This window comes from Protobothrops mucrosquamatus, unplaced genomic scaffold, assembly GCF_001527695.2.
Source record: "Protobothrops mucrosquamatus isolate PMUCROS unplaced genomic scaffold, P.Mucros_1.0 scaffold1407, whole genome shotgun sequence".
Lineage (NCBI taxonomy): Eukaryota > Metazoa > Chordata > Lepidosauria > Squamata > Viperidae > Protobothrops > Protobothrops mucrosquamatus.
In genome coordinates, this window is record NW_015387592.1 from 475,005 (window position 1) to 488,604 (window position 13,600).

Below are 13,600 nucleotides of genomic sequence, written 5' to 3' on the forward strand. Positions count from 1 at the left end.
TGTCCATAACTAAATGTCTTCTGTTATAAAAACCATAATAAAAAAATCAGGCAACATTTGTTTTTGTTTCTACAAGTGCTTGTAGAAGAACAGCCATCTGCATTTTGAAGAAAACATATTTGGACGACTCCTAGGCAATAAAATTGTCATTGAATGATGTGTAGTGGAAATGGCAGTGCCATTAGAGCTTCAAATGATTGCTGACTACTAGTAATATTTTGATCGTACGAATCACCATTTATAGTAACGATTTCTAGTCCCTATTTAATGTCCTTTTATGCTTATGATTGAAAACAATACTGATATTCCTGTTGTTATAATAACCCATTGGAAGTGTAGTCAAATTCCCTGCCTCAACATATCATTTGCCTGGTTTGTGAACTTTATAATTGCTTAGTGAGTAATATATCTCAAATCTATTATGCCTATATAGCTGTTCATTCTCTCTAAAACGGTCTTGAAAAACAAGTTTACTAAATCCAGTAAAAGTTGTTGCAAGTCTATGTGATGTAAAGAGAGCTCATGTATCTATGATTATATAAATTTGTGCAAAAGGGAGAAGCAAATGGAAAGTTCCCTGTCACCTACTACTCTTTCTCTGTTTCAATAGGATCTGGATAATTTCCTGCTGCTTTCCCAGCAGTTCTTTTATTCCCTTGATGTCCTTTTCTTTTGCTTCTGCCAAAGGGCTTGTTTCATATTTTTTTTACCACCAATATCTCTCCATTGCTAATTATATATCTTACTTGTATATTTTTGAATGGCTATATAGCAATTTCAAATCACCCAGACCCTCCAAAAAAGATATATTTGAAGAATCATTTGTCTAGCTGTAGTTGGCTTGTCTGCTGTTGTCTCTCATACTTAATGATAATCTAATTTCCTATATTAAATTACTATAATTTGCATCTGAGACTGGATTAGTAATTTAGGGATAAGCCATAGAGATAATAATGCTTTTCTGCATCATACATTCTGCTTTGTTGAAAGAAAATTAGACTGCTTCATTTTTTTGAAACCTGGCCATAATTCCTAAGTAAAAAAAGATATTTGCATTGTAACTAATATTGAAGTATAACATCTCCAAGGAAATGCATTATTTTGTTAATTATTATTTTTTATGTTGTTGCTGTAGGACAGAGGTTCCCAACCTTTTGGGCACCAGGGACCGGTTGCATGGAGAAAGGTTTTTCCATGGACCAGAGAGTACGTGGTTTTGTGTGCTGCCTGCATCCTGCAAATGGGTCTTTGCTTCTTTGTGCGGACCAGTTGCTGGCATGCTGCGGCCCGGTACTGGACCAGGGGTTGGGGACCTCTGCTGTAGGATATCTTTTAGATTGTAGTCTTCAGCTCATAGACTTTTAAAAATGTTTTCCATCAATTAAATTGTTTTCAGGGTTGTTTACCACAGTTTTTGAAAACATGTAACAAACTTCTTTAATATACATTAACAGCATGCCAGAAAGATGGTTTTATTTCTCTTTGGGGTATTTCTCACCTTATTCAACCTTCCGTAATCACTTTGTCAACCTTTGTAACGGGCATAGGAAATAAATGTTATTTTGTACTGTGAGTGGGAATCTAGTGCCATTACCATGACCTATCTTATATTTTTGGGAAAATAGAATTGTATGCTAAGAAACATAAGTATTAGTTTCTACTAAAGGTTGTCAGTGATGAGAGAAGAAGTAGTTCATCTATGCAAAATGGTTTATTTGTTTGTGCATTTTGTTCCTGGTACAATCATTTTCTTTCTTTAACATGGTTTCCTAACATTTAAGATACTAGTCTACATTACTGAATTTGGCAATCATAAAGCAATTAACAGTATCTTTAAAGATAATATTTTTGGAATCAAAATTCTCTGACTTGAATTGAAATAATCAGTTGGTAATGATTATATTTTTAAGTCACTTAGAAGTGCAATTTGTTTGTTTTTATACTCTTCCTTCGGTTTTATTCTGTGTTTTGCATTTCCACTAAAGAAAATATGATTCATGTTATAGAGAGAAATTAGCTGAATTCATTCTCCATTTTCCTGTCTTGACTCTGAGTTTAAAATGCTGTGCTATAGATTTGATCCCATATTAAAAACATCCCAAAGAAATTTGAAATTTGATAAGATAACCTTTATTGTCATTTTTATATTGTGGGCACAATGGCACACAACAAAAATGAAATTTAGTTGCCCGCTTTCAAAGTGAAACACATACATGACACACACCTAAACATACTATGAACAACATATGTATAGACCCACATCCCTACATATACATAGCAAATAAATATGAAATATTGTCCATCTTGAATATATAACGGAAGGAGGAAGCTTGAGAGTTCGCAAGGTTAATGCTGTACGGAATGAAACTCTGGCTGAATCTGGATGTTCTGCTTCAGATACCACGAAGCCTCCTTCTAGAAGGTAAAAAGGAAAACAAATTGTGAAGAGGATGTGTGCAACAAACGAGCAACAGATATGCATTTAATTTATTTATACAGTTTATATAGCCACCAATAAAATTCACTTCTGAAAAACCATGCCAAGAAAATTGCAGGGACTAGTCCAGACATCTGTCAGAAGTCAAAAACTGACTTTAAGACATTAAATGAATAAATAATGTACCAGGTGATGTTCTTAAAAGGAAAAGTCATATTTATTATATGTGCATTATGAACTCTATCTAGATCATGTATAGTTTACAAGGGCATGTAATAAGTAAAACTAAGTTGTTGATGCAATGAAAGACTTATGAGGAATAAAAACCAAATAGTAATGAAATGCTTGGTATTATGTTACCTAGTTATCTTGCCTCCCTTCTCAGTTTTACTCTTTCTGGATATATATCTTCGTTCACATTACCTTACCTAGGATTTTCGCATTAGTGATTATGCAGACAACTATGACAGAATGTCATTATTTAAAATTGTAGCCTATTTCATAGGCATACTTATTTATTAAATTGATTTTAATGGTTGTATGGCAGTTTATTATATGCAATTGAAAAGTGGATGTCCATCTTTCTGTGCAACAGGATTACTTAATAAGAACAGATGTTATTGCTTATCAGCTTAAAGCGTGATTGTTATCAATCAATCAATCTTACGTATCTAGTGAAGTTCATTGAATTTATTCCAGGGTAGTTAGCCAGAGATTTATTCAAGGATAACTACTATATATTAGGATTGTAATATTTTGTATTGCTAGCACCTATTTTGTAGATGGCTTTTTCTACAAGCAGTTGGAGAATGATTAGTAATGAATGAAGGCAGATATATGTGTCCCAGAATAATGTTGCAAGATCCAATCTGGGTCTATACTGGGACAGAGGTTTACTCTTCTGAGCTTTTAGACTTGTTCTGGACCCCATCCTCAGAAGGACCAAAGCACATATTCCAGTAGAGAGAAGTTCCCTGAGGAGTCTAAAAGCTTGGAAGAGTAAACCTCTGGTCCCGGTGACCGATCCAGATTGGATCTTGCAATAATTAGTAATAGAGACACATGAGTGAATAAAAAAAGTACTACCACTTATGAAATAATATGTTCATACACTAATTTCAACTCTACATTGGAATTACCAGTGTAGTAAATATAAATTATACAATTATTATTACATAATTTTTGAATCTGTTTCCATTGCAGGTTGTAAGTTCAACAAATGGAGAACTCAACACTGATGATCCTACTGCTGGCCGTTCAAATGCACCCATCACAGCCCCTACTGAAGTAGAAGTTATGGATGAAACCAAGTATGTATTGCTTTGAAATAATATCTATGGAGACAGCTCATTTTATGAGATTGAAATTTCCAATTGAAACTCCCATGATATCTAAGTTCTTAACTGTGACAAGTAATACAGGAAGCCCTTAAACAGTTCTTTTTTTTTTTAACCCTAAGACAGGGGTCCCCAATCCCCGGTCCGTGGACCAGTACCGGTCCACGGCATGCCAGCAACTGGTACACACAAACAAGCAAAGCCCCATCCGTGGGATGCAGGCAGCAAACAAAACCATATACCTTCTGGTTTGCGGAAAAACCTCTCCCCATAGAACCGGTCCCTGGTGCCCAAAAGGTTGGGGACCTCTGCTCTAAGAGACAGGGGAAATGTGTATGAGAGAAATTCCATTTACTTGTCTATAAAATGGTTTCTTAGTTGAAGCTATTAGACTTTCCAGGCAGTACAATTTCCCTACAATATATTCCATATAGAATATTACTAGAATAAATACTAGTACAGTAATGTAATAGAGGGGTTTATGCCATTATGCAGCTTGCTGCTGTCTGCAACAGCATTCAGGAAAAAATTTGCCTGAACTTTTTAAAATAATGTACAAAATACTCTCACTCATAATACAGATGTATTTCAGCAAAGGGTGTAGCTTTTATACATGAAAGCACTTCAGAATAGTTCATTTTCCCCACCTGAGGTGCACCAAAAATCTCCAAGTAGTGGGATATTTGTGTATATCTAACCATTTAGGTTTCTTTTTTGCATTGCAAATGAGTCAAGATTGCCATCTACAAAGGATGGTGTTAGTGACAGGCACAATTGAAATTAACTGAAAATATTTCAATCTCTGGTTTTGAAATTCTATACCACATTAAAACACCCAGAAAGAAGTATGATCTATGCAACAAATAAATAAGCAAGACATGCATGTTTGTCGTGCCCTAAACTATTTGAAGAAATTCCTAAACTACAAGCTGAAATATAATATTTTGAATGGCATTGTTAGTTTGCTTCATTTGGTCTTCATTAATTTAACTGATGTGTTATTATCTTACTCATTACTTGACTATATGACTATATGTTCAAATGTAAGTTTTCTTTACAATATACTGCATTCTGATTTTTTTCCCCTTCCTTGTGTTTTCCTCATATTAGCTGCCAGAAAGTGTTGAACATGTGGTGAGTTTTAAAGCATAGGCAGGCAGAAATAGCTCCAGAGCATTTAAAAACAAAAGTACAATTGGAAAAAAAACAAAACAAATTTAATTGTTTTAATATTGGTCTTCTTTAATATAAGAAACCTGCTAGCTTATTGAGGAGCACTTTTGCCTGCTTCAATTCTTATTTGTTTTGAAGTGATGTAGTTTTAATGTATTTTTATCTAATACACCTGAATTTATGCTTTAATTTTAATTTATGCTTTAATACAGTTGTTTTGCCCATCGATTTGCCATTTTAAAGGGAAAACAACAATTTCAGGTATTTTAATATCCACAGTAATACCTTAACTTCATAAATAATTAAATATTTTAATAGCACTAAATTACAGTATATGTTTTCACCCATATTTACTGAGTTGTTAGTGATTGGTAACTGCTAACTAATAAACTCAGGGAACAATTTGTATTTTAGTACATTTCCACATTTCAGTCATTGTACTCACCTCAAAAAGCAGTCTATAAAACATTTTCACTTTTAATTTATTATTGGCAAGTTTTAGTTTTTGATGGAATGACAAATTTTCTAAAATGATGATTGTTTTTTTTCTAATTTATGAATGCTAATAATTGTACCAGATAGGGAAGCTGTATTCATAATATCATTGGAAGTTCTTTTATGTTTTAAATAATCAAATATTTGGATATAATTAATGAAATTGTATTTGTTCGTTTGAAAAAGCACCCCATTCTTCAGCCTCTCTCCTCATAACTTTTCATCCTTTTCATTTTAAAACTGAAGGAAATAAATTCATTAAACATTTATTTCCTCCAGTTTTCAATCTTCCATACATGATATAAACAGAAAAATGCAGGTGAAAATAGTGATTTAAAAAAGTTAATTCCTAGCTACTAATCATGACATAAAAGTACCATAAATATATTATAAAAACCATACCTTCAAATATAATAATGTATAAAAATGTTACAGTAAAACTACAGAAAGCACTTTCAGTGGCAGTGATGTTGCATAAAGCTACCAACCCTTCTAATAAATTAATACACCTTCATTTTTAAGGAAGATCCTGGAGAGACCATGATAATATATACTAAGATATCTGTAGGAGAATATATTAAATAATACAATACAGTCGATTATGTCTAAATTTTCTGTCAATTGGTTTCTTTTAACCTGTTTTTCATGCTTGAAAGTTTTTCATGCTTGAAATTAAATTTTAATTGCTGTGGCTAGGACGGATTATTCAAATAATATTTTTAAAAAATCATGCAACTATATTTAGGTTGATGAAAAATTATCAGTTGCAGTCCCTATAAATACACTTAAACATTTTTAATATATATAATAATATATATTATGTAACTATATTTAGTATTTATTTTGTATGTTTTACAGATAGCATTATTTTGAATTTATGCTGTATTTTTATATAGTGAAACATATTTCATTTTCTGTACTACCATATAATTCAGCCCTTACACTCTCCGTATGGTAACCACAATAATATTGTCTTTTCCATTATATCTGTTTGCACAACCCATCACAATTTACAGAATTCAATAAATTTATGAAATGAGTTTTATTGGTGGGTTACCAGGGAGTTGAAAGTATAGGAAAAATAAAGTAATGCACACAAATAATGTTCTTTCAGTTGCAGATTTTAGATGGAAAAAAGTATGCATAAGGAAGTTCTAATTTTATCTACCTATTTATTTATTTATTAAACATATTTGTATGCTGCTGCAAATAAAAAAATGACTCTTGGCAGCTTACATAAAAAGAATGCAGCCTTAAAAAGAAATAAAATTACAACAGCATAGAAAAATAGGAAGAAAATAAAAGATGGCAACAATAACAACTTTTATCAGGAGAAGACTCTTTAAAAATATCTTGATCTTGAGGTGCTTGTAGCAAATTAGTATAGAGGGGGCAGTCTAAATTCCAGAGCGAGGGGCCATGTCACAGTGTCAGCATGCAACAGAAAACAGAGACTCTTTGCCTCAGCCTCCCCAGAATGTGGAATTTGCAGCAATCTTTCCTAGCTAGATCTAATTGGTCAGTCAGAATTTGGTTGGACAAAGTGGAGAAGGGACCCAGGTGCCAAGCCATGTATGGCTTTATAGGTCAAAAACAGCACCATATAATATATTGGACCTGGAAACTAATACAGATGGACATTCACATAGCTGAAATGGAACAAGTAAGGATTTGAAGGAGGTAATTGGGTTGATAGGAATATTTGAATTTTATTTTGCTGCTGCTGAGACAGTGACTATAACTCTACCTACCGGTAGTTATCCAATATCATTTTTCTTGGTGGTCATCACATCAGGAGGGGTAGTTGATTCCAATTCAAGGAAACTATAATGAGTTTGGATTAGCAGTTGAATGTACTGATCTGCTGTAATTTTCTTCCACTGTTCAGTCTGGAGGCCAAATGAGTGATATAGCCTTCCACCAGAATCAGAGTTCTGTGTTGAATGTTCAAGGATGGGAACTCAGTTGCCCAGTTGTCTCCAGGCATTCTCTTCTGTTTGTCAGCCATTGTACTTTGTTTTCTCCCATCCACTAAAGAGATAAATATGAATTGGACATTTGGGTATTTGATTGTCATATGGACAGAAGAGAAGACAAGAAAAAGGAAATTATTTCCCTCAGGTGCAGATTTGGTTTGACTGCCATCTATATAAACTTTGTCTGTCTGTCTGTCCATCCATCCCGCCTTTATTGTTTTTTACAAATAAGGTGGCAAACATATCCTTTCTCCTCCTATTTTCCCCTCAACAACCACCTTGTGAATGAATTGGGCTGAGAGTGACTGGCCCAAGGTCAAACAGCCTGCTTTTATGGCTAAGGCAGGACTTGAATTCACAATGCCTTGCTTTCTAACCTGGTGCCTTAGCCACTAGACCAAAAGGCTCACAGATTGGATGGCTTTGGCTGGAAAATTTCTCACTTTGGAGAACATTTAGATGCCTAGCCAGGTAACAAGTCTTAAAAGGTTAAAGATCCCATTTTTAACTATCATTCTAAGAAGATAAAAGTAGCTAATTTTTTTAATTGTATACTCCCAAGTAACTAATCAAATGCTTAATACACCATCCAAGTTTTCAGAACAGGCATGATATCATGTAAAATGACAAGTGTGAACACTTTCAAAAGAAATGCTTTGTATTGTACTCCAATGTATTGAGTAAGAACCCTTTTAAACACATAATACAATATCATGTATGATTCTAGCCTTCCCCTGAATCTAAGGCTAGGATGAAGGGCTTAACATTTGAAGGTGAGTCTCTTTAGTTTGCAATGACGCTTTAGTTGGGGTACAGAGACTACACAATATACTTGCTGTATTGGTTAGAATACACCATTATGTCTATATTGGCACTCAAGATCAAACTAAACTTAAACCAAACTATTCCAGATCCTCTTTTCTGCCACTAATAGCAAGAAACTAGGCCAAAGAAATTCTTTGTTAATATCCTCCATACACATTGTTTTATTATCAGCATTCTCAAGATAATCTTTTCAGAGAAAGTGCTTCTCTGTTTTTTTCCTTTTCCTGGTTTTATTTTCATATTATGGCAGATGGTTGGGTTTTGTCCATAATTAAAAATACCTTTCTTCCAGAGATCATCACTGCAAAAAGCCTACTATAAGGCAAACAATGGATTCTTGAAAAATAATTCACCATTCTAAGTAGGACTAGTTGATTAATCCCATTTAAGATCCATTAACCACTGTATTCATGCTAATAGATTAACATATGTTTGCATTCTCTAATGTAGTTTCTCTGAAAAATGTTTCCCAACAAATGTCTGTTAAATAGTTCATTTCTATTTCCTGTATAAGGTCTGAAACATTTTAAAATATTTAATGCATGGTAGAATAAATTAGTGTAGACTAACTATAAGTTTTAATAACAGTTTTAGTATGAATGCTGGCTTCACAGATATTTCAGCCTTTGAGAAGAGAGGGAGAGAAGAGAATTTGGAAATAACAAATATTTAGTACATATGAGAGTGAGGCCCTCTAGTGATCATTTACTTAAGAGCACACATTTCGCTGCAGTTAGTTCTTTTGTTGTATTTAAATACTTTTAACATAGCTGAAATGTTACAGAATGTCTCTAAGCCCAAAGAAACAGAGATGATGTTATAATTTAAGACATGCTACTCTTCTCATTTTCTTTAGTTTTACAATGAAGCACATCAATATGCAATCCCTTAAGATTAATTTAAAAAAATACTTAGAAAAAGAGCAATTTACAGTTTTCTGGTGGGACAATATGTTTGATATGTTTTTAATCATGGTTTTAAAAGCTAGGGGATGAGTTCTGATTATACTCAGCTAACCCCACAAAATATGTTCTAAAACAAGGCTTGGTTAAGTCTCAAGTGGATCTGCTTTTTAAATCCCTGATTTTATAATAAATCAGTTTGGAGGTATAAGTTTAAGTCTTGTTTCATACCCTTGAATTTCTGTTTACTGTTTATTCAAGCAAAGATTACTTTAGCTTCCTTAGAAATTGAATGAACTTTGCAGAAATAATAGTTTTTTGTAAAATAGACAAAAATGCCAAACCTTGAAGAAATTTTGAGATTTCTGCCAAGTGTCTTTATACATTTGCTATTCATTTAATTGCTGATATCTCTTGGAAGATGCATCCATTTTGTAGGGAGTACTGACCACAGCAAGAGATCCAAAATGTTAATTTTCAGATGGATACATCTGAAATATAACATTTTTAAAATGTAAGGTGTTCCAAAAAAGATTTGAATTATTCCATTTTGTTGTTCTACAGTTGCTTTAAAATGATACTTCACAAAGAAAGCCATAGCTACTTAGAACTAAGTTTAATATTAATTTGTTTTTGTTTTGCTTGAAACAAAAGTATAAAAATATTAAGAAGGACGGGAATGTCCTTCCCAGCAATTTGTATAAACATAACATATATTATAGATATACTACTGTATAAGATACTTGATCCTTTTCAGAATAGGGCTAGGGAATTATCTTAACTAAAAAAAGTTTCAAGCTCTTTTATTTTGGGACAATTGGCATCAAATTTACAAGAAGTATAATAAACGAACAGATGATACGTATAGATTATGCAGTGGCAAAATGACTCAAATATTTATCTTTACCATGCAAGCCCAATGTAGTCTTCTGAAGTTCAACTGCTGTACAAGGTTTTAGTAAACAGCAATGTCATTTTTTTGGGCTTCCAGGATCTTAGGCAATTTTGTTAATAACATGGTTTTACTTGATGTAATTATCTTTTATAATATGCTCTGTATGCTATTATAAAAACAGCACAAGCAGTCCAGAATGCTTTCCTATTGATAAACTAGTAGGAATGTTCACTACCTTTGTTGTTTGCCAGTCTTAATTCTACAGTGTACTATGAGCATTTAGTTTTTAGTAATGCTACAATTAACATTACACAACAAAACAAATTAAATAGGTATTAATTACCTAGAAATTACCTAGAAATTAATAGATATTAATTACCTAGAAATCCTAGAATTATGGAGAGGTATTTTTACACTTGTCCTAATTTTAGTAACACATCCTGCTCTCTCAGTTGTCCAGGGGAAAGGAGAATCCCCCCTTTTTTTTTAAGATTACCCTCTCAAATACGCGTAAAATCTGTCCATTGTATTAAAATAATAGGCTAATTGTAATAATGAGACATAAATAATATTGTTTCTGCACACTGATTAAATCAGATTTATAAGAAAATGTCTGCATTGTCCTTATATTGATATTCTGCTACGACTGTACTATCTCATCATCTATTTAGATGCATAATGGAGTGGCCTATATTATATATCTTCATTTTTATATATTTTTGTTTCCTATAATGCATTTTAATATTACCTGAATGGCTTCAATTTCAAAACTTCATGAAAACCTACGAAGTAACCTTTATAAAGCATGCTTTTTTCTGTTTATATAAGATTGTTTTTATGAACAATTTTAGGTGCTGCTGTTTCTTCAAGCGAAGGAAAAGGAAAACTATTCAACGTCACAAATGACTTTGGAGGAAAGCAGACGGCGTGGAATTACTCACTTACTCATCTGCTATATCATGATAAGTCATCTCTCTAGTTACCACACATTTTTCCAGCATCATCTTTAAGTGAGAAGATTCTCATACTTAATTTGATTTGGTGGTTCAGCATATTTTTAATTTGGATCATCTCTCCTGGAAGCTTTAATGCTGTGTCAACATAAAAGTACCTTTTGATCACCAAGATACAAAAAAAATGCTTTTTTTTTCCTCAGAAAAATTGACTTAGAAACATTAGCAGTGATTAGCTGAAGACCAGATAATTTATAAACCTGGTATTTGCTAAGGTTTGGGGAATGCCATACTGAAAGTGATTAAAAGAGACAACACTGGAAATAAAGCTATTATTGTCCAAGCATTTAAAATATCTTGCTTTAAGATTTCTTTTCTCAGTAATAGGTTTTTTTAAAAACTTTTTTTCCAGTTGTTGCTCTGGTGGTACTACATTTGCAAACTTGCCACTTAAAATTATTACAAATATGGTAGAGTCACTGCCTGGTGGTACTAAGACAGAAGCTAGATGAATCATTTGAAGACAAAGCCTAAATGCTGTGCTTTCTAAGGGAGGAGGTGTATCAGTGTTTGTAAAATCTGGGCTTTCAAATCTGCTTTTGTTGTACCTCTAGTTGAGATGCAGTGTAGTTAAAGTGGCAATAGTGCTTGTACTGAAATGCAAATATTTGTATAATGCAAGTTGTGCTTCCAGTTATGTATGACATCAATGCTGAAACATCAACTGAAAGTTGCTTAAGGGTTATAAAACCACACTACTAGGAAATTACTGCAAACATGTAGAGTGGGAAATCACAAAACGTTAATAAAAAATTATTGTTGAATGACAGTTTTAAAAATGAAGGTCTGGATGTGCCAAGTAATAAACTGAGGTATGTATATTATTGATTTAAGAAAGGAAAATGGAAGTGGGTTAACCATAATGTTCCTTCAGTGAATGTTAGCCTGTGGTTTATGATTGCCGCTGGGGGTTTCTAGAACATTGTTACATTTCAACAAAATACTGCATCACTAAAATACAGCTGATTGGATTGATTAGGTACTTTCCTGATAATTCCTTAAAGTGCCTGTGTTATGAAATAACAGTTCATTAGAAAAAGCAGTTCTTTCTCTTCCTCCTTCTCCCTTCAGTTTGCTTTGTTTAAAGCCATAATGACAGAAGCGTATGTTTATCATGTTAAGCTGCCAGTATCATAAGGATTTGAGTAAAGAAAATAAAATGGCTAGACAGATTTGTTGACCAAAATGCAAATTATGTGTCTTCTTATAAAAAGGGTTTCCTAAAGCTAACTTTTGTCTATCAGTGCATGCCTTTGGGCATAATTATTTATTTTTAATATCTTATGGTAACATTCAAAATGTGTATTAATTGATAAATGCACACCAGTTGAATTCATTATTGCATTTACAGGGATTGTTTTATAATTTATTTTTCTTAACTGCCAAACTGCAGTGTGTTATCTTGAATTAGGCACACATATAAACACATTGTGTAAATTTGGCTATTGTTAATCACTGTTTCTGTTAGTGTAATAAATTCTCAATTTACCAACTTGATCTGACCAATAAAAGCATAAATTAGATGATTTAGTAAAAAAGTTCCACTTGACCGTTTCAGCTGATTTTACTTTAAGCACTAAAAGAGGCTGATTTTTTTAAAAGAAGAAGGTAGGTGGTTAACGCCGCCTTTGCAGTATTTGACCAAATTTCTTTTCTCTATTATATTTGTAAATACTTGCAATATATTTCTTATCATACACCTAGCCGTTTCATTTTCAAGGTTTTCTTTGCCCTGTACAGTGTTTATATGATCTGAATTCCTTACACATAACACTGTGTATATTAATCCAGTTATGATGAAGATTAAATCAATGTAAAGCTTGTTTGTTTTCTGCAAAGACTGGAATCTAGACATTGCTGTTGAGCAATATTTTAAGTACACCATTTTAATGCTAAGGAGAATGTTCTCACAAACGACTTGGTCAGTAGAAAGTTACACAGTTGTGTTCAGGTTAAATCAACAATGTCTCCATTTATATGCTTTTTCCCGGTCTAAACTAATAAAATCAACATTGCCTGAATGTATGAATAATAAAACACATCCCTGTTTAAAAATATGTAATGGATGAAGAAGAAAAAATAAAGGTAGTTTTTTTTAACCCTTGCTTTCATTCTTTTCATAGCACTGAACTAATGAATTGAAGTGATAAAGTGGATGTTTGCAGACAGCTTCATGTATTGGTGTTTTCATTTAACGACTACACCAGATATCATAAGATATTCTCCAGTACAGGAGATGGAGAATCCACCGGTGGGTTTTCATTGGATGCCTGCTCCTGAGACCAAGTAGCCAAACTTTGACACGCCCCCTGTTGCTGTGAGATCCAGTCTTATCTTGGTCTCAAGCTCTTGCAGACGTCTCAAGGTTTGGCTCTCAGGATTAGACTAGAATATTGCAGGTCAGAGGCCCATCGTTGGATTCTCAGCCTTTTTTTCCCCAAAACACCCTGCCCTCAATCTGCTGGGATCAGCAGAGCCCCAAATCGGCCGATTTGAGGTATTTCTGAGGGAGGTGTGGGGGGGGGGAAATCCCCTTCGCGTTTCTTT

The 13,600-nt window shown here is 33.3% G+C and overlaps 1 protein-coding gene across 4 annotated transcripts in view; it reads left to right on the forward strand.

Moving 5' to 3' along the window:
- CSNK1G3 (casein kinase 1 gamma 3) overlaps window positions 1–13,110 on the forward strand; it is a 43,995-nt gene extending 30,885 nt beyond the window's left edge. For 2 of the 4 annotated variants that reach the window (XM_015821842.1, XM_015821843.1), the window contains exons 9-11: window positions 3,641–3,747; window positions 4,885–4,908; window positions 10,892–13,110. In XM_015821842.1, coding sequence (XP_015677328.1) covers window positions 3,641–3,747; window positions 4,885–4,908; window positions 10,892–10,946 — 186 coding nt within the window. In that variant the 3' untranslated portion in view covers window positions 10,947–13,110. The remainder of the gene's footprint in view (window positions 1–3,640; window positions 3,748–4,884; window positions 4,909–10,891) is intronic. The other 2 variants (XM_015821844.1, XM_015821845.1) reach the window with 1 other exon arrangement.
- Window positions 13,111–13,600: the final 490 nt, after the last annotated feature.